Source organism: Punica granatum, chromosome 1 (genome assembly GCF_007655135.1).
Source record: "Punica granatum isolate Tunisia-2019 chromosome 1, ASM765513v2, whole genome shotgun sequence".
In the NCBI taxonomy this organism is placed as follows: Eukaryota; Viridiplantae; Streptophyta; class Magnoliopsida; order Myrtales; family Lythraceae; genus Punica; species Punica granatum.
Window position 1 is genome coordinate 52,877,933 of NC_045127.1, and position 25,819 is coordinate 52,903,751.

Below are 25,819 nucleotides of genomic sequence, written 5' to 3' on the forward strand. Positions count from 1 at the left end.
TCAAAAGAGGGGGAAAGCTTAGCTCGTTTGAGATTTGCCCAGCAAGATGCAAGAGAAATAGATACTGCCTCTGTTCTTCAAGCATGGTTTCTTGGCGTCCAAGAAACATGTGAATTAACTTGCTGTGAAGATATGAGGAAACTGGATGCCCTCTTCAGAGAATGCTCTTTCTTCCCTTTAGTTTAGTTCTGCTAGAAGACATTTGCATCATGGAAAAGCAACTTTACTGAAGCGGGCGTAAAAAAAGAAAATCCGAAAAGGCAAGTTCGATTTTGCCCGGATAAAGAGGCTTGGGCTATTGGTTGCTAGTTCGGATTTGGTACTGCAGAATTTGTTTACGCTAATACAATACATTGTAAAATTGTTGGTTTTTCTGGGAAAGGAGCCATCTAGGATCTTTTATTCCTTCGACAATGCGCTATGTTCTACGTACCAAGCTTAGCCGGCAACAGAACTGGGTCAGGTCACGATAGTTCCATGGGCAAGAGATACGGTTTATCGGGCCGTTTTAGGTGAACGAGACTCGCACTCTGATGCCTGGCTTCTGTCTCGTCTGCTCTTCTCCTTTCGACACAACCATGCCAAACATCAAATCTGCTATCCTGACAGGCCCCAACTCCCACGATGCCCTTCATAGCGATAAAGAACGAGTTAATAACAGAAAACAGAAGCGATCGACTCCTTTCGATCCGACAAATCACCGCACATTCTGCAAACAACACCACTCGTTGCGAGGATTTGCCAAGGTTCCATCATGGCATTGATTTACACGTGCTCAACAAGGAATCGATGGATTTCTCATTCGCAGTGGTCCCATTAAACTTTCAATTAGTCACTTGACTAGTTTGCCCAATTATTTTAAATATCCTATTCTCATTGGCTCCTCACAACTTTTTCCCTTTAGAAAAAAAAAAACTATAATTTATGGCTCCAAATATAAACAGAGGACCCCGTTTAGGCTATGGTCATGGAATTTATTTTTTTTAATCGGTAAAAGGATAATAGCTTCTATTCAAAAGGTATTGAAAAGGTGCAAATACATGTTCAAAATGTCAAAAAACCATACGTACAAAAATCAAACTTAGAGGATAGCCGAATGATCATTTACATCAATAAATAAGTTAATATCCCCAAATCAATTCCCCTTTACCCAAAAACTAAACATCTTAATGCATCTCTCTAACAAAATATCTATAGTACTCTTCAAATCTTCAAAAGTTCGATTGTTCATTTCCCTCCATATAAGCCAAAAAAGAGAGAGAGGGATCATCTCGGTGATCTTCCTTTTTCTTTTACAGCCTCTAATAGTTTGCCAAGCCCATAATTTTTCATGAATCGCAGATGCAACAACCATTGAATTCCAAGGAGATTGTAAATTGCAACCCAACACCGTCTAAACCAAGAACAATGGATAAGGACATGGTTAGCAGATTCTACTCACTTTTATAAAGGAAACATCTATTAACTAAACTCTTTCTCCGCTGTTTCAGATTGTCAATTGTCAATATTTTCTTCAATGCAGCCTCTCATACAAAAAAAAACTCATTCTCAAAGGGGCACGAGTTCTCCATATCATTTTCCATAGAAAACCCATTACCTCTTGGGTATTTGAAATAGCAAAATAATATGATTTCACAATAATTTTTTTTTATATACGTCATCCTTCCACGAGAGAGTATCACAACCCACGTCACTAAACTTAAGCTGGTACAAAGACTCAAAAAAGATCACCAGAACTTGAGCTTTCCAAAACAAAGCATACCTCGTGAGTTCCATGTTCCATGTACCGCCAACATGTGAGTGGGAGAAATAATTACTAACAGCAATGTCTTTTTTTCCTAACTAAGTTGAACACAGCCAAAAACTAATATTTTAATGAGAACTCCGAGCACCATTTATCCTTCCGAACAAGGACTTCGATCCAACACCCAACTTGATCTAAGTGTGCTCCAAAAATTGATCCCACCCCTCTCTAATTCCTCTCCATAAACTACAACCATGAGATTCTCTTGTTTGCTTTGTAATCCACCATTTCCCTTCAAGTCGTATTTGGCCGTAATGACCTGTCTCCATAGATGCGTTGGTTCAGTAGAAAATCTCCACGACTATTTGGCAAGCAAAGCTTTACTAAAATGAACGAGAGATTTAATTTTCAATCCACCTGAACTCAAAAGTTTTTTAACAGCCTTCCACTTCACCAGATGAAACTTGCGATGACCAACAGAATCACCCCATAAAAAATTATTTTGTATGCTTTTATGCCTTTTCGCCACTTTCCAGGGGATTGAGAACAAGGACATGAAATATTCAGGTAAATTGACCAATGTGCTCTTCATTAAGGTTAACTGTCCACCCTTTGATAAATACCTTCTCTTCCATCCTCTAACTTCTTTGCATTTTCTCAATTATAGGCTCCCATATATAATGGAAACATGTTGTCAGCATGGTCCCAAATAGGAACCAATTAGGTTTTCTGTCCTTTAATGCCTCTTGTGTCGGGGGTCCCCCAACCACGCCTCCAAGTAAATGCCAAAATCCCTGACCGAAATCCCTATTTACAAATCACGCACAACAAAACCGACCTAGATTTTCATTCGTCCATCTTATTGGCTGGAACTAATTTCTTTTTCCGAAATCAGCACTACGTCGAATTGAGTCATCTTATTTCTTGTAAACCGGTGCTGATATTAGTACGCGTTTCGCTCCGATTCCGGATCAAAATTCCCGGAAATACTTGCGAGGAGAAGTGTTAACATCTTTCCCATGTACTTCTCATTTGGTTGGGTCGCATTGTGCACTAACACCCGTGCAGCATTGGCATCTTCAGTTAAAGATTATTTAAATAAAGTAATAATAAGGGCGAAAAAAAAGGGATGAGGGCTGTCCCCTACATCAAGGCCTGAGCTTGTGACAAGTGGCTTGTCCCGCCTCATTATCTGGAGATCTTTTCCTGTTTTACCATCCCCACTACTCTCTCTGCTCTTTGATGAGTTTGATATTCGATTGATGGTCGATGACTGGATGCCCTTTTCCTGCAGCTCATAATGATAACCCCAGAATCATTTCTTGATACCCCAACAAGTTTCGTGTTCGACCCGTCGACCGATAGCCCCGCGAAACGAATGCAAGATCCCAGGGTCAAGTTCTTAGCTTCGAGATATGCTGATCAGCTTTGGGCAGGAGAGTAATTTGAATAGAGGATGTTTGGAAAAAGATAAAGCATGAAAGTGAAATGGGGAATGTGGTAATGGGTGAAAAGAAAAGAAGGGCCTAAGGGAGGGGAGAGAGGGGAGTAGGTAGGAGGGATTGAAAGTGAAAGAGACGTTAAATTCGGTTTTCATGGTAAAGAGACAAACTTTGCCCGGGATGTATCCGATCTCATCTTGTTTTATCGGAGCGAAAACGATGATTCATGTATGATGTACAGTTGACGACGTTTAACCGTATAAGAGGAGAGCGGAGCTGTGGTCGATCTTTCTGAGGCCATGTTCGGTGGAATCTCCCTAGCAGATATTGGTGAGGTCAGGTCATTTTCTCTGGTCTGGAATGCGGATGAAATTTAGCTGACAGCTCAAGTAGCTCGCCGCTGAATGGGAGATCGAAAGAGGGGCCATGTTGGTGCAATGCAATCAATATACTCCGTTCTCACGAGATGGACAGAGAAAGTTATTAATCCGAAGTAACCCATAGAAACACCAAAAATGCTCGATAATAAAGAAATCTCGAGCAACTTTAATAGACAAGATAATGTCTGTCTGGCTCTAAACTCTCATAGGGATACTGTTAATAATGTGGCTTCTGCCGTTTTTCTTTTCCTAACTGCAATCAAGTGCATGCGCACTTAAGGTCTTGATAATGTGTATAGTCAATAAAACAATTGGATTGTTTCAGTTTTTTTCTTCTTCTTCTTTTTTTTTTTCCGGTGAGATTATATTAGTTAAGACTATTCTTCGTCCTTGATCACGACCAGGTACTCATAGAGTGTCTCGCAACTCGTCCACATAAAATCCGCTAACATTTAAGCATAATTTGTCAGTTGTATCACCATTCTTTCTGTTTTTATTGGCTCTTAAAATGATAGGCTGAAGAGGGAAAGGCTTGAAAAGGACAAAATAGGGAACAGTCATGAGGGAAGTGACTTGTATGCTCTGCGCTGTCTTTGGATTCTGATTACATTAACTCCCTCAGGCCTCAAACGCATCACATTCCCTTCACCCCAACAGAGACAGACAAAGGCTCTCTTCTTCCCCTTCCTCCTCTTTCTGGGTCTTCTCCTCTGGTCTTCTCATGTTGTTATGAGATAAAATCCTTAAACGAAGGAAAGACACAGCTTGGGAGTAGGATATGGATGCACTTCAGCTCAAGAGGCAACTGATTACATTCACAGAGCTGCTCTTTCGCGAGGTCTCTAATGAGACCCTTAAACTTGTCTCCCTTCCTTGTGCAGATGTGCTGTTTTCGGTAATTTTGTTGGCCTGTTTCGGTGCTGTTCTGTCTCTTGTCAGGGGTTTCTTGATGAGCAGTTCCATCAGCTTCAGCAGCTGCAGGACGAGAAAAACCCGAACTTCGTGGTGGAAGTCGTGTCCCTCTTCTTCGAAGACTCCGAGAGGCTTCTCAATGAACTTGCTAAGGCTCTGTAGGATGTTCTTTGTGAATCCTTCTTAGTCTTGCCCCATTTCTCTTTGTTTTTTGGGGGGGCCTAAGGTTGTCTGTTTCTTTGTGCAGTGATCAGCAGAATGTTGATTATAAGAAGGTCGATGCTCATGTTCACCAGCTCAAAGGAAGCAGCTCCAGGTGACTTTAACTGTTTTCGGTTTTCCCGATTACTCTCTAGGATTATTGCAAACTTTTCCGCTACTGAACTGATTCTTCCATCGAGTTTCCGGTTTTCTTGAAATCCAACGCAGAGAACTGGAAATAGATAAGTCTTTCTTGATCTACATTTTTGGAGGACCACTGCAAGCCTCTAGGAAAAACCGCAATATTGAGCATTAATGCTCGATGGAATAAATTTCTTTATCATGGTTTCCGGTCTTCACCGCGCTTAATGCCTCGAAGGGTCCCGGAACATTTTTCCATATCTCGGTAAATAACAAGATTTGTTTGCTTTCACCGATTGCAGCATCGGAGCACAGCGAGTTCAGAGAGTCTGCATTGTCTTCCGCAACTACTGCAACGAGAAGAATGTCGAAGGGTGAGTTTCTCCATAACCTGATATTGCAAATCGACAAGTTACCATCGCGTTACATGACCCTTGTGCATCGCTCATCGAATGAAATTCTATTCATAGGTGCCTGAAATGTCTGCAACAACTAAAGCACGAGTACGCCATTGTGAAGACCAAGCTCGAAGCCCTGTTCAGTGTAAGTCGACGCAAGACGGGATTCTCATCAGAAGAGAAAACATCCCAAAATCCAAATCTGACTCGAGTTTCCGGTTTTTGTTTCCAGCTGGAGCAGCAGATTTTGGCAGCTGGTGGGTGACCTTCCATTTGAACATCAGAGAGGGGGGAAAGAAGCTGATAACAAGAGATATAGCAGATTCTGATATTTTGATTTCAAAAGAAGAAATTTCTCCCAAGTTTTCTCTTTCTATTTTTTTTTATTTTTTTTTTTATTGTTTCGCTTCCTTTATCAGATCTGTCTTCAGCTTTTGAGCTTCTGAATGTACCAAAATGTCAGCAACGGTTAGTTATGTGAATAATCCTTTCCCACCTCTATGCAAAGCTTCACCAGCTTTTGATCTATTCCGATCAGTCATCCCGTGAACGTTCCCGTATATCTAAACCTCTCCATGCAGTAGATGGCTTCCGTCAATCGGAAAATCACAGGAACGAGACCGTTCATACGAGTAGGAAACATTCACATCTAATCCATCACAACAGCAGATGCGGGATCCAACTTGTTTTCGGATCGAAACCGATCCAATGAGATCGTCCAGAAATGATTTGGCAGAATGCGTATGGAAAATGGAGACAAGGAACGAGGAATCTGACATTTGCTGGGGAACAGCTCTGTTGATGTTTCAATAATCTTTCAACTTTTTTTCTTATCTCCAAATCCATTGAATGAGCCATTATTATATGTTTGTGAGGTCAACTCCTGTCTCATCTAAACTAATGAGTCAAGAGTCTCCATCCATTCGGTGTTGCCAAATTAAAAGGCCAGTTATTGGCCAACTTTAATCATTATTCGTTTCTGTCTTAGAAATTATTTCGTTATTACTTTAAAAGAAGGAAAAAAAAAAAACATTTTCATCTCATCCGAGGATAGAAAATTTCCGATTGAGTTCTAACCAATAATACCTCCCATATTCCTTTATTGTCCATTCTCGCTTGCCTTTACTACGCACATTGCTCTCTTTTCCACCAGGAAAATTTTCCAACTTTTTTTTTTCCATAAATAATTTATTTTGGTACGGAGATTATTGAGAGAGATCCCTACAGCTGCGATGATAATCTTTCACATTGGAGAAATGGGAGATTTTCCATCATATTTTAAGGAGGACGGATCCTGTTTAGAACTTCAAGGTAGTTTTTTTTTTAAAATTTTTCATTTGGTCCTCTGGTTCACAGCTAAGTTTAGTTCGATCATTTAATTCTCGTACTTTATTCAACTCGTCGTACATTGCTCTACTAACACGTCGATGAGCTTATAACCATTGGATGAAATATAACATTCGGCGTGCTCTCCTCTAGGTGATATGGTCAATGGCCCAATGCTCGCGCCTGGCTTGGGTTATTGCCTTTATTCATCGTGGGAACTTGTATAGTTTCATTATAGGAAACATACCGATGTACTAATGAGACCACACGGTTGAGGTCCGTGGATTTAGTGCTAGCTTTTCCTATAGAATGCACATGTATGGAACCATACGATACACAGAACCTACACCTCGATCTAACATGATCGAATTCTGAGAATTTTTTTCTTTCAGTTATAATGGAGACCTATAGGCTAATCCCAAGAAATTCGGTTCTGGGTAAACGCATTACTTCGCAAGGGCCCTATATTGAAGCCCGACAGATCAGAACCCAGGTAACCCGGCCCGGCCCGATCGACTACCTGGCCCATGTTCAAGTTCACGGCCCGCAGTGCGGCGCCACGCAACGGCGTCGTTCATCCTCTTAAAAAAAGAGAGGCGCGAATCCCCATTTTCCCGCGAAAAGGGACAAAATCAAAAGGAGGAAACTCATGCCACGCTGGCAATCCGCGCTACACAGCCATCCACCAATCAGGTCGCGATCCCGCCGCCTATATAAGCAAAACCGCACCGCTTCCTCTCTCTCAAACTCCAAATTCGTCCGCTCTCTCGTCTTGCTTTATCTTCGATCGAAGCTTCCGCCCGTCCATCGCCAGGCTCTCGAAGCTCCGCCCAGTCTCCGAATCGACGATGAGTTCCAAGGAAGGAGGAGGAAAGGGCGGCAGGGGCAAGCCCAAGTCCGCCAAGTCCGTCTCCAGGTCGCATAAGGCCGGTCTGCAGTTCCCGGTGGGGAGGATCGCCCGTTTCCTCAAGGCCGGAAAGTACGCCGAGCGTGTCGGTGCCGGAGCTCCCGTCTATCTCTCTGCCGTTCTCGAGTACCTCGCTGCTGAGGTATGTCCGCATTTCGTCCTCCCTCTTCGGTTGTTAGGGTTTGAACTTTGAATTGCGTGGCTGATGATCTGATGCGTTCTGTGACCACCAGGTGTTGGAGCTTGCTGGGAATGCTGCGAGGGATAACAAGAAGAACAGGATCATGCCGAGGCACATACAGCTTGCGGTGAGGAACGATGAGGAGCTGAGCAAGCTCCTGGGCTCTGTGACCATTGCCAATGGAGGAGTCTTGCCTAACATCCACCAGACTCTCTTGCCCAAGAAGATGAAAGTCGGTGGAGAGATTGGCTCTGCTTCTCAGGAGTTTTGAGGAGAGGCTCGTTCCCCCATAGCTCAAGCTTTGTTCTTGAAGATTCGTTACAGAAGATCTTGTAAAGTCAGCTAGTCATCTTAGCATATCGATGATCTCGTGAAGGATTTGGTAGTATTGCCAAAATAGACGTTAGGGTTAGATTCTCTGCTTTGTTGATGGATCTGTTGAAAGAATATCAAGAATTATTCCTGTTCATGTTTTCATTTGAATGAAAAGGGCTTCCATGGCTTCCGATTGTTTCAATCTTCTTTTGTCACCTAAATCTTGTTTCTGGATATGGCATCCTCTATGGTATCAATGCAAGCGCTGATAGGCTTTCCCGATGCCATTGCCTCTGCTAGTTTTAGTCCGGCTTCCCGGTGTCGGTGCAAGATGAATGCTGTGTTTGTTGCAGCCCATCTTATGTGAAGTTCTGCTTCATCCTCTGTCAGACCCAACCATCTGATCACTCTGTCCAGCTGCAATTCCATCCATATGTTGCTCAGTGATAGCGATTTTGATGGGAGAAAGTACTGGAAGTGCTAGGTATGTAAGGCTCGAGTCACCTGAATACCTTATCGACATCCGAGTGTAATCCTTCTGAATATCCGAACGAAAGGTGCTCTGCAACTATGCCTCCCAGTATGACACATGAAAAGTTGTTGAACTTCTGTGGGTTTAGAAATGAAGCTCTCAGTTGCAGTGCTCGCCCGTTAGTTATCTCTTGAGAGACAGAGAGGACATCAGAAGTTCGACGAATGAAGGACAGGGCGTACCTTTGATGGAACATATCCTTTATCGGTCTGCATAGAACAACAATACGGTAATGAGCAGAAATCGGCATCTCATTCAGGAATCCTTATTATTGAATCACTATATATGACATTTACTAGGGTGAAACAGGCTAGCTCACATTGTGAATCTTCAATACTCTAGCATTTGGAACCTGCAGCCATTGAAAAGAGTATGAACTATGAGACCGTGGTGAGAAGATTCGACTGAAATCGATCATAACACTGAACTTGAGTGGCTGCTGTTGTTTGTCTAAACAAATGCTGAAGGGATACCCACAAGGAGAGCTGCGATATCTTACTTCTCTGAGGAAATCAAAACCTATGAAATTGACTTTCCCTCCTGCGAACTGATCTCGACCTAAAGCTCTTTTCTTTAGTAGCTTGTACTCCTTCGGAAGAACCCCAAGCAAGTACCCTGCTAGAAAGTGACCTGCTTCGTGCTGCATTTGTAAAGTACACATGGTCGGAACTCTGAAAAGGTATGCATTTGTAGCCGACAAACTCAGATTTCCGAGAAATGAATGAGAACTAGTTCATGTCTTGACAATGGTTCACTGGAGGCTACAGGCCATTTCTTAGCTGACATTAAACATCGGATGCATTTGGCTGTGATTGATTTTTCGATACAATTAGTCCAACTGAATTGAAAAAAAAATTATGTATATATCTCGAAGAAGTCGGTATCATTTCGTTCAATTCGCCTTACTAGTGCAAACACGGAGTAATCTTCTTCTGGAAGATCCTCTTCGAGCACAATATTCTTAGTGGCATTAGCCGATGCCTGCAATAGAAATGCTCATCAGGGATAGCTCGAGAAAGTCCATTCGATCAAAGCCTACGAATTACAGCATCAGCGTCTCCAAAGCTGACACCTTTGACATGTAAATTGGCAGATTTGAAACATTGTTAACCAAAACCAAAAAGATATACCTCCTCTTCCATTGAAGCAAACCAAATGCATCTTCGAATTGAATACATCACCGAATCGACGAGAGGTTCAAGGTAGGATAAGTCTCTGCCGTCGAGCTTAAGATCATCCAGTGTCAGCAGCCTCTTTGGTACCTGAACAACGGGTCGCCTAGTTTAATAATAATTTAACTGGCAAAATAGACGGAGAAGGAGATGGATGGAGTTGGGGGACCTGTTCGGCGGCGCCGAACCCGCGAAGGCCGCCGGGCTTTCCCTGCAGCTGCTTTACCATTGACAAGGCGCTTCTGTGGTCACCTTTCTTGAGCTCTCTCTCCACTCTCAAGAGAGCTCGCCGTCGCCGCTCAGTATGACCCAAGCACCTGGCTTCCACCGGCGAGAGCTCCCCGATGGCCGGAAAGCTCCACCGGAGCTGGTAGCAGCCGGGTGAGATGATCTGATGGCGAGAACAGAGCATCCGGTCCCGGATAAGGTTCGTGGCCCCAGCTCGTCCTGGAAGAAGGATTTCTTTTCGCGAAATTACACTTCGTCACCCTAACGTTTTCGAAATTGTACTTTGGCCCCAGAACTCTCCCAAAATGCTCCTCCCTTTTGTGGTCGACAACTGTTCCAACGGTGTCTGCTTAAGTGGGCTCAACTCTATGGTTCCTCGAATGTTCTTGTTCTTCCAGTTATTGGAATGGCCTCGGTGGGCTACGTTGCAGGCCTATGGTGTTGCTGTAGGCTGAGAAGATCTTCCACTTCGAGGATTGTAAGCTCATCTTCATCCCCGGAGGTCGGTGTTTCTTCCCGGAGGCAGGTGCTGGACCGGGTGGATAAGGAGCTCATGAAGGGAGATGAGAGGGCGGCCCTTGCCCTTGTCAAGGATTTGCAGGGGAAGCCCGGCGGACTCCGGTGTTTCGGTGCTGCTCGGCAGGTCTGTGAATCTGCCCTTCATCTACAACCCGGTTGGCTATGTATAGGATCAGAAAGGCATATCTGTTCTGTTGAAGTTAGATTGTTATTTAGAAGTGAGTCAGGTAGACATCGATGAGTCTTTTATCTCGGTCATGTTTGGTGTTTCGGGACACACGTTAACCGCTTAGGGTTCAATTTGCATATAAATCACCATGAGGATTGGAAGTTCAAGTTGCATATCTGTCTTAGGTTGCAGAATACAATAATGACTTTACCGATGGTTTTAGATATAGAGTGTCATGCTGTTGTCGGACAGTTGTTCCACGCATCTTTTTGCTGTTTGAGATTGGAAGATTCATGAGTTCCCTCCGCAGGTACCTCAGAGGCTGTATACTTTGGATGAGCTGAAGCTCAACGGCATTGAAACAGCATCTCTCCTATCCCCAGTCGACGCAACTCTTGGTGCTGTTGAAAGAAACCTTCAGCTTGCTGCTGTTGCCGGAGGGGTATCGGCATGGAATGCCTTCGGTCTCTCCCCACAGCAAATACTGTATATCTCTTTGGGCTTATTGTTCCTCTGGACATTCGACTCGGTAATTGATCTTCCAAAACTATTTGCGCAGCCACAGCATATCTCATCTGATCTGGATCATAGAAGACTGCAATAGACAGATATTTAACATATGTTTGAAACTTTTTAGTGGCATATCATTTATTTGTCCGAGAAACCAACTATGGGATTCCCTTTATAGCTTCTTCGAGTTTGTTGCTGTAAACAGGTGCCTGTCATGAAAAGAATGACCAGGACATGCTTAGTTCTGCTACTCACTGCAATATGCTTATTGCTGACAAATACATGTCTCAACCTCAACGCCTTACCTTCGGCCTTAACATGGGGCTGTTTGCTCCGCAGGTCTCGTTCAATGGAGGAGTTAGCAGCTTGCTTCTCGACACAGCGGGTCATACCTTCAACAAAAAATATCACAATAGGGTTATTCAGGTGACACATCTCTCTCCCCCTCGAGGTTCTCGACCCTTGGTAGTCCTGAAATTGACTTGTATCCACAGCATATGCTGACGATTACAAAGTTTCCGTGATAGGAGCGCGTCAATCTCCTCTCAATTATAAGTGTACTTGTGTGCACATATATTCCATGAGATCCTTGTGCCGCGACATAGACTAAACCCCTTCCATTGAACTTTGTTCGATAAGCCAGTAGCCAGAATGCGTTGCTTAGCACTTCTATGCTGGTTACAGGGCATAACTGTATCTTATCCCACAGCACGAAGCTGGCCACTTCTTGATTGCCTACTTGCTGGGGATTCTCCCGAGGGGATATGCGATCTCTAGTTTCGAAGCTTTGCAGAAGGAAGGCTCTCTCAAGGTTCAAGCAGGAACTTCCTTTGTGGATTTCGAGTTTCTTGAAGAGGTATATATCCGTCCCCACTCTGTTTGTCTCGAACTTCTTGTGTGATTGTCTCTGATGGTTGTCCAGTCCTGCCGCACATGTTCATCACCTCAAAGCGGTCTCTATTCTGTGCAGGTCAATTCAGGAAAAGTATCGGCTACGGTATGTTACCATCTGCAAATGCAAAATGGTCTACCTTTGAGGCACCTTGCTCACAAATTGAGGATTTAGAAACATATTTCTTGTTAGATGCTCAACAGATTCTCTTGTATAGCGCTGGCGGGGGTGGCCACAGAATATCTCCTATACGGGTATGCTGAAGGAGGACTCGCCGATATAAACCAGGTTCATACGCAACTGATATTCTGCGACTTTTTACTGATACGTGAATCAAGCCTAGCACTCAAATATAGTCATTGAATGAGGTCTGAAAGTTGACATTGGTTTAAACCCAACTGCAAGTTGGATTTGCTGCTTAGAAGCTTGGGATTCACCCAGAAGAAGGCAGACTCTCAGGTCAGGTGGTCATTGCTGAACACGGTTCTGATTCTGCGGCGCCATGAGGGGGCTCGGGCTAAGCTTGCAGAGGCGATGTCTGCAGGAAAATCGGTCGGGTCCTGCATCGACACCATAGAAAATGCCATAGATGAAGCAGAAATATAAGGAATGGATATGTCTACAGTTGCTTAATAGCCAGATCCGGTGATCGATTGATGCATCAATGTAAATCCCAGATAGACACAAATCAGATGGATGAATCGACAAAAACTCAAAACAGATCTCGATATACTCAATGTTGTTTCATGAATCAACTTAATTATCGGTGTGTACCAAATCTACGTACTTTGAAATATTACTTATGGACCCAGGTCCAATATGGTCGAATACGGATATAAATAGTGGGGACAACGATGTCTGATCGCACCCGAATAGGCATCATCGAAGTGACTTGCAATAGTTGAATGGGTGCCAATTTTTGTGATGATTATTCTGTACGTGCAAAATAGGAAATCTATACACAGCAAAAGTACAAAAAGGAAAAGAGCAAAAAAAAAAAAAGGGAAAAAGAAATTAGAAATTACGAGTACGTGCCATTTTCAGTTTGTAACCGAAGCCAATAAGGAAGACGAAGTGCTCTGTGTTTCTCCGGTCAAAGCTCTCAACTTTCGGCCATGGCGGTCCAGTGGATTCTGGTCCTGCATGGCTTGGCAACCCTGCTGGTGGTGATCTCCTTCCTCTGCGGCCACTGGCCGATCTTCCATGGCACTCCCATCGCTGGCTTCCATGACTTCCTCACCTTCGGCGCCTACGATTACTTCCTGTGAGCTCTCCCCATCTCATCCGATTCTTGCTCCTCCAGCTGGTTCAAGATCGGGTACATTTCGATCGGATTTCTCTAACTCGATTCTCGTGGTCTGCTGCTGCAGTCGGTTCGTTGGCGTCGTGTGCGGAGATAGAGGCACCAATGCTGTCCTCTCCGTGGAACGCTACTGCTGCGATCGCCCGAACCCTACCTTGCAGGTCTCAGTGATAAATTAGACTCCTTGCATGTGTGCATCGCATTATATGTGTCTGCATGCTTGTCCATTGATCTTCGTTTGCTCATGGATTGTCTGAATTTCAGGTCATATATCTTGCAATAATTGGAGTAACTTATTACATTGTTGCAAAGTCCTGCTTTATGTATATCCCGGGATACTATTTAAGTGGGGTTCATAGGTTTGTTCTCGAGGAACCTCGGACTTGGTCTCTTTCAATTTGGGATTCTTGATGTTGCCCTGATCGTTGTTTGCAACAATTTGGATGTCTCTCAGGTACACAAGCTTCTTGGCAGTTGCTGTAGGTCTTCTGCTTTTCTTATGGACCAGCTTTTCTGACCCAGGGACTGTGAACGCGGAAAACGTCCAGCGCTATATCTCCGCTTACCCTTATGATAATATCATTTACTCGGAGAAGGAATGTTCGACATGCAAGATTCCAAAGTGAGTTTCTTTGAATGTTGCGAGAAGTGAAGTCATAAACCGAAAGTGCGTTAACTGTGACTCTGGGATTTTCTGTTTAGTTCAGGCCTGCAAGGTCCAAGCATTGCAGCGTCTGCAATCGATGCGTCGCTCGTTTTGATCATCATTGTGGATGGATGGTATATTACATCTTTCGACTATTCTTTTCCACCTTCTGTCTCTTCTTTGTATCTCGATTGTCGTACTTAATGTCAATTTGTGCTATACTTCAATGCAGAACAACTGTATCGGGGAAAAGAACATGCATTGTTTTATGGCTTTTCTTTTCTGGTGAGTTTACATTTGGCCAAATTTTGGTATATCACCCATTTGCATTGTATGATGCATTGAGTAAAATTTCTTTCATGGAAAGGGCATATTCTTGCTGGTCAAGTATCAACAATCTAGTATCTTAATTTTGCCTTGTCCCATAAATGGTGAATTCTATTTCAGCAATATTTTTTTCCCAATCTTTTCGTCGGAAAATACTTTTGCTCAGAAATGTAAATATCTCTGTAAGAATGTGAATGTGGTTTTCACGATTTAAAAGATGGCAATTCAATGTATAAAGCCTTTTCCACTTGCATCTCCGAGGATTAGAGGGTTGCCTCCACTATCTTAAACTGTTTCAGTTATTGCAAATTCATGTAGAGGCATAAATTGATTAAATGCAACCTCCACCCTTAATTATGTTTTTACATATGTTACATGCCTTTTGACTATGTTTCAGGCATTTTCTGATTTGCATTTATGGGGTAGTTGCCATTGGGTTGGTGCTTGCTGGACAGTTGAAAGAGTCGAAGATTGTACAGATTCTGACAGGTAAAAGGTCCTTGTCGAAAATGAATCAACTGTAATCAAGGATTCAAGAATTAATTCATTATCAGTCTAAAGTGGTTTCTCACTTCCTCATATATTTTGCAGTTTATTATGGCATAGAAAACTCTTTTCGCAGTTTAGCTCCACCCATTGTGCAGGTCAGTAAACACACTGTGCTGACAATAGACATTTCTTCCTATTTTGGCTGGTATGCACTTCTGTGGACAGTTTGGAGGAAGTAATGGTTTGAGTCAGCATATAGCTTAGTGCAATTTTTCCAAGTTGTTCTTTGAAAAGCAAATGCGTTATTTTAATCATTTGCGATCTTCTAAATCATTAAGCTGGCCTTAAGATGTTGAAAGAATGAAGGAAAATAGAGGCGGTTACCTTCAAAAAATGAATGAAGACCTACAAGTGATGACTTCAAGAACCACTTTCCATCTTCTACAAATATCGCCGATTATTCATTTTATCATCCTTGTTGAATATTTAATTAAACTAGGCCAAATGAGAAAACAAATGTGATAGTCTCAAGAGGCATCTCAAGGGACAGACACAGCAGTATAATACTAAGCATGCTGGTTGTTGGAAGTGTAATATGCTGGGCAAGAACCCTTTCTGTTATAAGACCAACAATAGTTCATCCCTTTATGATTCTTCTCTATTGTATCACGCTAAAATATCTTTCTTCTGAATGGTTCTTTTGTCAGTGGCTCGTGGCATCCTACAACACGCAGATACTCCTGATGGTGTTTCTTGGAGTTGTATCGCTATTATTGGCAGGTTTCTTTGGTTACCATGCTAAGCTTTGTCTTACCAATATCACCACAAATGAGGTCATCCATCAATACTTTCCTATGATATAGATACATAGATTTATGGTTGTGTGTGTTTATGTCAGTTTGGTTGAAAAGGAAAGCGTGGGACAAGTGACATCATACCCATAGGAAAAAGGAGTGACATTCAAGAAACAGGAGTCAAATGACAACATCTAAATTCTAATCTAAGATCCAGGAAAGTGGTGAAATAAATAAAATAATCTCCTGATTTGGTGTTTTCGGGTTTTCCCTTTCAAAAATAAACCTCCAAAATGCGACTTTCCATTTAAATAACGTCTAGATCAACATCCATGCTGTAAGAGAGGGTTATTCTCAATAGATGTGGTACTTGTTGCTCATCCTGCACGTTAAAGCTCTCAATTTTATTTAATAATAGCCACCTGTTCTCTTTCCATGGCTTTGGTGATCATGTATTTGAGTCTCTGAGGCAGAGTAGTTGATATATGGTGCCTTTTTCTGAATCCGCAGACCTTTAAATGGCAAGAGTACATAAGCTGGCAGAAGAAGCTGAGAGAAGCAAGGGCAAGTGCCGCAGCACTCAGAGCGGGCGACAATTCCATAATGAATGAAGCAGAAGCAAAGCCTTCAAAACGAAAATGTAGATTTCTATGCCTGGGAGGATCCACAGTTGAGGATTCAAAAGCCAATAATTTGAAGAATAATAGATATGATAAAGGATTTGCCCACAATATCATCGAGATTATCTTTCCTCTCTCCACCAGAAGATCATTCAAGCATTCTAAACCAAAGCGAACCTGATAATAGCATTAGGATTAATAGACTTGTGGATATTCGTAAGTCCGTGCTTGTAAAGCGTTGAATTGCTGGGCCGGCTTGAATCAACTTGACTCTTTGGTAGGTAGCTCGAGGAAAATCTATGATAAGGGCGACAGGGTTTATAGAAAATGGTCCGAGTTTAGTCAGTCATAGTCTTCTCGGGTTTGATATCTTGCAGAAGCAGGAAGATTTGGGCATGGAAATCACTTCAAAAGCTGTTTACTCTTTCAGTTGGTTCCAGGATGCTTCAATGAAATGTAAGTTTGTTACATTCTCTTTTTTTGTAAGAAGAGAGGTTTTATGTAGAATTTAGATTCGTATTCTTGAGTCTTGGATTATTCTGATGTGTAACATGTTATAATGGAAGTGAAAATATCGATTCCTTTACTTTTTCCTTATTTGGCTGAGAGCTCCCATAACCTATTCTTGGACCATGTCCTCGGTCTTTGGTGTCAATTGAACTGGGAGAATAGGTTGCGTTTGATATTAGAGTTGAGATGAGTTGAGATGAGTTGAGTTTTGGTTTTAATTGGTTTGTAATGATTGTGTTATTAAATTATGAGAAAATATTTGAAAAAGTAATGAATAGTTGAGAAAAAGCAATAATTGTGTTGTTGAATTGTGAAAAAAAAAGTAATGAATAGTTGAGAGAATTTTTAAAAGTTGAATTGAATGATTGAAAAAATTGAAGAAAAAAGGAAAAGTAAAAATTGAATTGAATGGTTGAAAAAATTGAAGAAAAAAGGAAAAGTAATAATTGTGTTGAATTAAAGAGAAATTGAGTTGAGTAGAGTTGAAAAAAATTTCTAAAGCCAAACAGGGCCAGGGTCAGGTTTCGGTTTTCTGAGGCGTGCTTTTCCATGAGGTTGCATAAGAGAGAAAAGTTGGTAAATCTGTTCGGTCTTTGGAGCCAGAATGTGGAGCAAGTTATGTGTTTATGTTTCGATTAGGATATTTGGAATCTCACGATTGAGAACGACAGAAGAACAATGTCAGGTGGTCCAGTTTCATGGAAATCGACATGACGCGATCAACTGCACCAAACTGAATCGAACCGAATCGCTGTATAAAGGCCGGTCACATTGGTCTTTGCTTGGGCCAGGCTTCCATGGCCCAGCCCGGCCCTCTTCTTACCTTTTGAGGGCATTTGGTTAGAGTATTCTTGAATTATTGATTGTTTGGAAAATTGATCCGTTCATTATTTTACATTGAATATAGGTATTAATGTGAATACTATGTGTTTGGGAAGTGTATTGAATTATATAGAATTTAAATAGTAATATGATATTACAATGTTTGGTATGTAAAATGAATTGATGGGAATTTATGCAATTTTATCATAATGCCCTTGGTTGACAATTATGCTACTTGAAAAAAAAATGATAATTTTGTTTCGGGAGACAGTCTTGTACAAATTACAATAAATTATAAACACGAATACAGTCTACTGTTCCCTAACTCTTGTAAATATTGATTCATCAATAAAAAAAAACCCTAGTAAATATTGCTACAAATTACACTCCACTGCACTCGCAACAATAAGAAAGATGGAGCTCGAAATTCACTACAAAACATTAAAAAGAACTACAAATGCAAAAAAATAATTGCATATCATATTTTTAAAAATGTCCAATTGGATACACCATTATCCATATAACCACAGAGAATCCGCGAAGAACAATGATTCACCAGAGAAGCCGCAGGAGATCAGGAGACAATGGAGAAGGATACACGATGTCGGAGAAGATGCGCTGTTGATGGAGAAGAGGCGGAGTTGAGAGGAAGAGAGAGGACATGTAGGTGGAGAAGGAAAGTTAGGGCCTGTTTATTTTTGGAGAGTTTTTCAATTTTATAGGAAAATTTTCTAAAAAAGTATAGAATTGTAAAAAATATGTTTACATGAATGATTTTTTAAAGAAAATTTTCTTTTATACTATTCCAGTTCGTATAGTGATTAGAAAAGCTTTCGTTTTAGTTCTCTAATTTTTCATTAGTCAATTCGTTCCTTTTCTAATTTTTAATTAATGACTTTCTTTTTTATTTATTAATTATCATTTATTTCTACAAGATTTGAGTTCAATACTGAATTAGTAATTGATTTACCATGAATTACAATTTTTTGACTTTAATGTTAGTAAACATATTTTTATATGGATAAATAAATTTAGAAAAATAAGAAAGAAAATGAGAGGTAAAAACTGAAAAGCAATTTTTCAAAAGTGAACATGTCCACGGTTTTGAGATTAGAAAAGTGAAGGGCATAGTGGGTTTGTGAGAAATATGAAAATTACCTAGGTGAATCTCACGATTGTATTCGTAGAATCCCACTAGTTGTTGAGCATGTAAGTTATACGGAATAGAACGTGATTCATTTTTTCTTTTTGCAAGTTTTACTATGTTATATTTTATATTATATGCATGTTTTGTATTGATGTGAATCTAAATTCACATCAACAAGAACTACTTATGCAACACATGCATTGTACGAGATACAATGTGATTTTTAACTTATAAAAAAATATTATCAAGATATTATAGTTAATATTATTCAATTTTAGAATTCAAAATTTGGTTATTTATTGAATAAATCCAATTAATAGTAACTAGATGAATACCGGTGCGTTGCACGATAAATTGTTTAACTATTTTGGTAAAGAAAAATGTTATAAATCCATCGTTTTCTAGAAAATATGGCTCAATTTAAATGCTGTTGTTGTTATTATTATTTTTTTACTTTGTATGTTTGATATATTCGTTTGATTTCATCTTTTACCTCATTTAATTTCGTATTTATTTTCATCGAAGAAATAATTTTGTATATAGAGAGTTCAATGCCAATTAGGTAATTACACAGACTAATTTTCGTTTAAATTAATAATTCAGTTAAAAAGTGCTTAACAATTTATTGGGGAGCTACTTTTGTTTTTCACCGACTCGATCAGTTGGAGGGCCTTTTGTAATTGTTGCAGCGATGGCCCTCAACTTATGATTTGCAGGAACACAGAATGGTGGAGAGGCGGGAGGGTGACTGAGTAACAGGGGGCGGTGGGCCTCCAACTCTGACCATCTCCGTCACGGTTGAGGTCACCAGCAACCTCCAGGATCGCCGGCAACCTCGTTTAAGTACTGATGGCCCTGATTGGCACCCCTACCCCCCATTGCCCGGAATCAAAGAGAGATAGAGAGAGGAGATTCGAGGGGTGGGAGCCTCGAGCATGGCCACCACAGCAGACCTCACCTTGGGTAGTGTTGGCCGGGGTTGGGGCTTCCACCACCCGAAACCTCCTCCTTTCTCTCTTCGAATAAAGCACTTTTTTCACTTGGCACTTCATAATTAAGTCGAAATAAACACAATCGAAGATTTTGTATAGCGGACCGACCGAATAAAAAGGCAATTAGACTCTAATTATTCCAGTCGAATCGGATCGACTTACTAATGGGTAAAACTCTCCCGGCGTGAATTTTCTACATTCACAATGACTCGAACCCGAGACCTTACTTAAGCAAAATAAGTATTGAACCGCTTGAATGTTAGTAAACGGCAAAGATATATTTCACATACTATATACTGTCCCTTTTGCGCATTTTGTGCATGTGAGATTGATTTTCGGTCTTAAAGCGGATACGAGTTAGCAGTACGACTGCTTATTATATAATGGTGGGGGGAAATAACGATTGAGCACAATGACCCAAATGCATTTTTCTTGAAATGCTGGCCCATAAATTAAAGAACAGTCATGGCGATTCTGATGATGGGCCCCATCTTTCATCTCGAGAGTTTGATATATATATATATATATATTCATATTGATATTGATTAAATATTTTATTTTACTCGAATTAAAATAATTTTTATATAAACGTGAACTTATATAAAATTATTTAAATAAGACTGAGAAAATTTCATTCATATGCGAGGCCAGTAGGGCGGGTCCATCGTGTTTCTTATTTCTCACACACACACTGATATATATATATATATATATATATATATATATATATATATAGATGGATAGATAGATATTGGTATAGATAGATAGATGTGTTGCCAAGGTAAAAACTTTGTTTGACAGCGGCGGGTTTATTTTACAACGGAAAACCCCTCATTTGGACCTAAAGATTACATACAAACAGGCCTTTCTTCCGGTTTCCGTCCGCTGATTAAATAAAGAAATTTTAATTCATAAAAGAAAAGAAAGTAGAAAAGAGTTAATTGCATAAAAAATATAATCTTTTCACATTTTATCAGTTCTAGTATGACTTTTTTTTTTATCTAAAAATTTACGAACTATCAATTTGATATTAATTTTAACATGTCCTAGCTTTTCTATTAATTTAATCGAGAATGTATAGCAACATTCTCCGATTGAGGTAGCTAAGGTTGCCGACGACCTTATAAGGGCGATGGTGGGCCTCGATGAGGTCCTCATTGTCCAAATTTGAAAAGAGAAAAAATTATTCAAAGAATGAAGGGATAGGTAGTGAAAGTCTCATCGGCGGATACTATCTCTTTAATTGAGATCACCGAAGATTTTTATCATCACGGGCAACCCAATTGAGTGGGCGTTGGTTGTTGTTGAGGCCTACCGATCGAAAAAATAAAAATTATGTTAAAATTAATATCAAATTAATAGTTTATGTATTTTTAAATAAAAAAATTATCGATTAATTGGTAAAATGTGAAAAAGTTCGCTTTCGTTAAGCAATTAACCCGTTAGAAAAACAAAAGGAAAACATTAATTTATTATTATATATATATTTTTTGGCAATCGAATTTTCGCTCGCTTTCTTTCTGGAGAGGTTGTTTTCTGTAGCTCAGCCGCTGCTCTCCGAGCTCCGACTATCCCGTTCCGAGCTCCGTCTGTTCTATTCCGAGCTCCGCCTCTGCTTGCTGTCGGCGGTCGCTGCCCCCCAAGATCAAGTTCTGCCGCCTATCCTGCATCCGAGTTGGTACAGGATCGAAGCAGGTAAGTTGCCTCGCTCTAGGGTTTTATTGTAGATGGTGCATTCATGGCCTATTTAAGGAACGTATTGATTAGCAATTGTCTCCGCGATGGTCAATACGGAGTGAATTTTCTTGCTGCTATTACTTTTTCCCAATATCGCGTCCCTGAGGTTATGATTGGACCTAGTAGAGCTATTTACGGCGTGGCTGATCAATTTCTCGATGCAAAGAAAATTCACTCCGGATTGACCATCGCGGAGACAATGGCTTAATTGAGCTCTGTCCAACATCGTTTTTGATGCTATGTAATATCTGTTTCCGAACAGATATGATCTACACTGCGATCGATAACTTCTACCTGACCGACGAGCAGTTGAAGAACTCGCCTTCAAGGAAGGATGGTATCGATGAGGCGACTGAAACGACACTCCGAATCTACGGATGCGACCTTATTCAAGAGAGCGGCATTTTGCTTAGACTGTATCCTTAATTTATGTGTAATTCATTGGGTGATACATCTATATATATATATATATATATATAGAGAGAGAGAGAGAGAGAGAGAGAGTCAGTTATATGATACTGCTTCATTCCTTAAATCTGAATTTCAGACCTCAGGCAGTGATGGCGACAGGCCAGGTCCTTTTTCACCGCTTTTACTGCAAAAAATCACTCACGAAATTTCATGTGAAGGTAAAACTGTTTTGTCCCTTTTATGGGGATTTTGTGAAACTTGCAAAAATTAAAACTTTTTTTCTTTTCTTTCAGTCTAATTCTTATAGATGTTGTCCCTTGCAGAAAGTTGCTGCAAGTTGTGTCTGGCTTGCCTCGAAGCTTGAGGAAAGCCCCAGAAAAGCCAGGCAAGTCCTCATCGTTTTCCACAGAATGGAATGTAGGAGAGAAAACTTACCCATAGAGCATCTAGACTTGAGTTCAAAGGTCAGAAGCTTATCTTTGTTAATAGTGTTGTGAACATTATCAGTACTCAATCTTCCGAATGTGTCTGAATCACTCTTGCAGTGCTGAGTGGTCTACCTCTTTTTCCTTCAGAAATACATTGAGCTGAAAACAGAGCTGAGCAGAACGGAAAGGCATATATTGAAAGAAATGGGTTTCATCTGTCATGTTGAGCATCCCCACAAATTTATATCAAACTACCTTGCCGCCCTTGGAAATCCTACGGAGTTGAGACAGGAAGCTTGGAACCTGGCAAATGATAGGTAAGATGCTGTTTGTCGGTAACTCTTTAACTTTTCTAGGTATTGCTGTTTTTCTTTTGATTAAATAGAAAGTGGTTGGTTATTTTGAGTTGATAGTGTCCACTTTAATTTTTCCGGTGCTGTTCTTGAATTGAAATGTGGTGGTGTTGCAGTTTCTCTGAATAGTATAATTTAGAATATTACATTGGGAGATGGATTCTGCTAGGATTTACTAATAGATATTTCAGTATTATTAGTGTTGCTTTCATTTGCTATTGTACTCTTTGAACATACTTTAGAATTACGGTGCAAGAGACCGAGTAAGTCTGCTTCTGGAATAATGCACAAGCAGGTAGTTGCCATTAGCCTCTCCTGAATTTAAAACTCAATGCTCGAGATGATATCGGTGATATTCTTTAGGGAGCATTTTGGCTAGTGTCTGGAAGAGAGTTGAGCCAACACGAGTGGTAAATATTAAATTATACTTCATGGAATTGTGATTCATTGCTCGGTAAGGGAGGTAGGCTCCAATGGAGAGGACTGCCAAGCAAAGTCTTAGCTGGATGTGGCTTCTTTAAGTTGGTCTCTTTCCTGGTGATAGTGAGGCTTCCAAATTTGCCACCTTACAAGTCAATAGATCTGATGATCACCAGATATCCAACTATTATGCAAAGCCGGTTCAAAATGTTTGTGTCTTTCTGTGGCAGTATATGTTAACTGCAATTTCCACTGTTAATTTTATGCTTGCTCATCTTCTTGGGACCTTTTATGATCTTTGCCTATTTGTCAATTCTATCAAGGATTATGTTTAGGTGTGAGATGCTGAGGGTGATGCTGTTAAGAATTCTGAAATGTTGTATGATCTAGCTACTTAGTATCCATGAAAATCAAGAATTTAGTCAATTTGATTGACTAAGAATTCTCCGTGGGCTTATCAACCGGTCAATTTTCTTAGACTTGGCCCAATCAATTGTCTAGAAGAGCTGGAGAATTACTGTCGGATGGGCTATTTTCCAGCATTATGTGGCAGTGAAGCAATTTTCTTTTCTTAGTGTATTTATCTATTGTATCACTGTCTGATTGGTGTTGTTTATGTTTTCCATGATTTGACAAACCCTGCTGGTGGGTTAGCTTGCGGACTACCTTATGTGTTCGTTTCAAGAGTGAGGTCGTGGCCTGTGGAGTCGTATATGCAGCTGCCCGAAGGTTCCAGGTGCCCCTGCCTGAGAACCCGCCGTGGTGGAAGGCATTCGATGCGGAGAAATCTGGAATTGTTGAAGTATGCAAGGTGCTGGCTCATCTTTACAGCCTGCCAAAGGCACAATATATACCTGTATGCAAGGATGGGGAATTCACGTTCTCTAACAAGTCATTGCATTCACAGTCCAAAGTAGTCACCAAGGTAAACTCTGACTCCTTTTCTTTCATTCTGAAGTCCATATTAGAGTTACATCTGATTTTGGCTAATTCTGAAATTCCGTTCTCTTATGGCTAGTCGAGCCATCTCTTCTATAGATTATAAAATTCTACTCTCTTTTTTTCTCTAATTTGAAGGACTGTGCTTGCCTAGTTTTTGTTGTAAACCAAAGAGAATGATGATCTTAAGATTGGTAGAGTTTTAATTTTATGCAGGAAATTTTGCCAACTAGCCCCCAAGCTAATAATGAATCAGGCACTACCAAGACCCCCCCCTCAGCAGCTAACGTTGAATTAGGTGGATCCAAGGGTGAAAGTGGGAAATCAGAAAGTAAGGAATCTAAGAAGAGTGACGATCAACTGAAGAGCATGGCAGTTGATGGACAGACAACAGAAGAACCTCCGCCCAAGTCTAAGTCCGAAGCAAGTGGAGTAAGGAGCAAGGAGCGAGAGGACAGAGACAAAGACCGCGATCGCGATCGCGACCGCGACCGCGACCGTGACCGGGAAAGGGATAGGGAGAGGGACAGAGTGAGAGTGAAGTCCCGCGAGCGTGACAGGGGCAGAGATTCTGACAGGGAAAGGGATCGAGATGATTCTGAGAGGGATAGGGTACGAGATAGGAGTTACCGCATGAAGGATAGAGCGAAGGACTCAGGTTGGTCTGAAACATCTCTTTGGTCTCGTACCCTGTTTGTCTAAACCTTTCATTGTCAAGGTTTTCTTAAAATGATAGGATTTTGCTCATGGTTGCCATTTTTCACTTTTAAGGACTTTCTGAACGTGAAAATTGTCAGATAATTGGTTCTGATATCAAAGGGGAGTCTATGAACCAATTTTGTTGCAACCCCCCGTCCCCCGAATTCTTTTAAATCATGTGGAAACCGTCTTTTTGACAAATCATGTTGACAAAAGTTCTTATGTTTCATATTCTTGAATTATTGGTTCATGATAACCATAGTTGCTCACTTTTTTTCGTTGCATGTGCATTTCTATTAATCACCGATGGTAGTGGTCTCCTGACATGGCGTGTTGGATTTCTCTGCTTTCAGGGCATTCAGATAAGTCGAGGCACCATTCTTCACGAGGTAGGGATACCGTGTCCATCAGTTATACTTTTCCTTCTTTTTTTTTTTTTTTTCGCCTCCTATATAATCATTAGAAAATGGTGCTAAATCAATTGATTTTTTTGTTTCCCCCCAGATCGGGACTATCACGGTTCATCATATTCATCGAGGGAGAAAGACAGGCACAGACATCATTAATAGACCCAAACCAGTTTCCGTTCCCTCTATCTCCTGCAATGCTCTCGCATTAAGTCGATTTAATTGTGCATTCGTAATGTTTATGTGAGGCATAGGTTAGAGGATTGGGTGGGGGTGAAGTTTCTTATGGGAGTATCGAGTAGTTTTTTGATTGGTAGTTTTACTGAGTAGTTTACGGGAGTATTGAGCAGTTTATGTTTTACTTGTACGTACCATAGTACAGTAATCGAGTATAACAGTCATCATCTATCTTATATAATAACAGTCTTTTACCGGTCTCTTACGAAATCACATCACAAAGCTGAAATGTCTTGCAGTCACGTCAGCATTCATAGACCCTCTCCCGAAGTCACGTCGCGGATTTAATTATGTAGATAATATGTTCATTAAAATGCATCAAGTTTCTTATCTGGATTTAAGCATAGGAAATTTTAATATTTGGTATGCTTTTCAATTATTCTAAATCATATTAAAATGGAAAACAAAATACAAAAAGATATAATCATAGTTTATGCATATATTAATATTTCAATTATGTGTAATTATATAAATAATATATCCAGTGAATATCAAATTTTTTCTTTGAACTTAATTGTAGGAATTCTTACACTTGATATACCTTTTAATTGATCTAAATCATATATAAT

The 25,819-nt window shown here is 40.6% G+C and overlaps 6 protein-coding genes across 8 annotated transcripts; 5 read left to right on the forward strand and 1 right to left on the reverse strand.

The window, feature by feature from the left end:
* The first annotated feature begins 4,159 nt into the window (after positions 1-4,159).
* Positions 4,160-5,717, forward strand: LOC116196507 (histidine-containing phosphotransfer protein 1-like). The gene is made up of 6 exons (XM_031526255.1): positions 4,160-4,404; positions 4,506-4,636; positions 4,726-4,794; positions 5,123-5,194; positions 5,291-5,363; positions 5,451-5,717. The coding sequence occupies exons 1-6, from the start codon at positions 4,345-4,347 to the stop codon at positions 5,481-5,483; spliced, it is 438 nt and encodes a 145-aa protein (XP_031382115.1). The 5' UTR covers positions 4,160-4,344; the 3' UTR covers positions 5,484-5,717.
* A 1,563-nt stretch (positions 5,718-7,280) lies between these two features.
* On the forward strand, positions 7,281-8,149 carry LOC116200690 (histone H2AX-like). Its single transcript, XM_031531546.1, has 2 exons — positions 7,281-7,593; positions 7,685-8,149. The coding sequence occupies exons 1-2, from the start codon at positions 7,393-7,395 to the stop codon at positions 7,901-7,903; spliced, it is 420 nt and encodes a 139-aa protein (XP_031387406.1). The 5' UTR covers positions 7,281-7,392; the 3' UTR covers positions 7,904-8,149.
* LOC116200678 lies at positions 8,036-10,141 on the reverse strand. 2 transcript variants are annotated; one of them, XM_031531528.1, is made up of 8 exons: positions 9,821-10,119; positions 9,610-9,741; positions 9,386-9,460; positions 8,979-9,119; positions 8,799-8,831; positions 8,662-8,688; positions 8,460-8,555; positions 8,036-8,364 (listed from the first exon to the last, which is right to left on the reverse strand). In XM_031531528.1, the coding sequence occupies exons 1-8, from the start codon at positions 10,061-10,063 to the stop codon at positions 8,164-8,166; spliced, it is 948 nt and encodes a 315-aa protein (XP_031387388.1). In that variant the 5' UTR covers positions 10,064-10,119; the 3' UTR covers positions 8,036-8,163. The 2 variants fall into 2 exon arrangements, with proteins under 2 accessions (XP_031387388.1, XP_031387394.1); XM_031531534.1 differs by having other exon boundaries at positions 8,218-8,364; positions 8,452-8,555; positions 9,821-10,141.
* LOC116200671 lies at positions 9,937-12,742 on the forward strand. The gene is made up of 8 exons (XM_031531514.1): positions 9,937-10,078; positions 10,173-10,522; positions 10,878-11,096; positions 11,417-11,503; positions 11,787-11,933; positions 12,048-12,074; positions 12,162-12,257; positions 12,375-12,742. The coding sequence occupies exons 2-8, from the start codon at positions 10,286-10,288 to the stop codon at positions 12,573-12,575; spliced, it is 1,014 nt and encodes a 337-aa protein (XP_031387374.1). The 5' UTR covers positions 9,937-10,078; positions 10,173-10,285; the 3' UTR covers positions 12,576-12,742.
* Positions 12,743-12,898: 156 nt separating this feature from the next.
* Positions 12,899-16,745, forward strand: LOC116200662 (probable protein S-acyltransferase 17). The gene is made up of 10 exons (XM_031531502.1): positions 12,899-13,233; positions 13,340-13,433; positions 13,537-13,631; positions 13,727-13,894; positions 13,980-14,052; positions 14,151-14,203; positions 14,643-14,734; positions 14,837-14,889; positions 15,442-15,567; positions 16,039-16,745. The coding sequence occupies exons 1-10, from the start codon at positions 13,085-13,087 to the stop codon at positions 16,327-16,329; spliced, it is 1,194 nt and encodes a 397-aa protein (XP_031387362.1). The 5' UTR covers positions 12,899-13,084; the 3' UTR covers positions 16,330-16,745.
* A 4,374-nt stretch (positions 16,746-21,119) lies between these two features.
* LOC116192605 (cyclin-L1-1) lies at positions 21,120-25,463 on the forward strand. Of its 2 annotated transcripts, none has more exons than XR_004154111.1 (9): positions 21,120-21,314; positions 21,619-21,772; positions 21,904-21,985; positions 22,091-22,231; positions 22,343-22,512; positions 23,623-23,893; positions 24,124-24,565; positions 24,920-24,995; positions 25,111-25,463. XR_004154111.1 is itself a non-coding variant. In XM_031521199.1 (9 exons), the coding sequence occupies exons 2-9, from the start codon at positions 21,621-21,623 to the stop codon at positions 25,170-25,172; spliced, it is 1,356 nt and encodes a 451-aa protein (XP_031377059.1). In that variant the 5' UTR covers positions 21,120-21,314; positions 21,619-21,620; the 3' UTR covers positions 25,173-25,463. The 2 variants fall into 2 exon arrangements, 1 of the variants encoding a protein (XP_031377059.1); XM_031521199.1 differs by having other exon boundaries at positions 24,960-24,995.
* Positions 25,464-25,819: the final 356 nt, after the last annotated feature.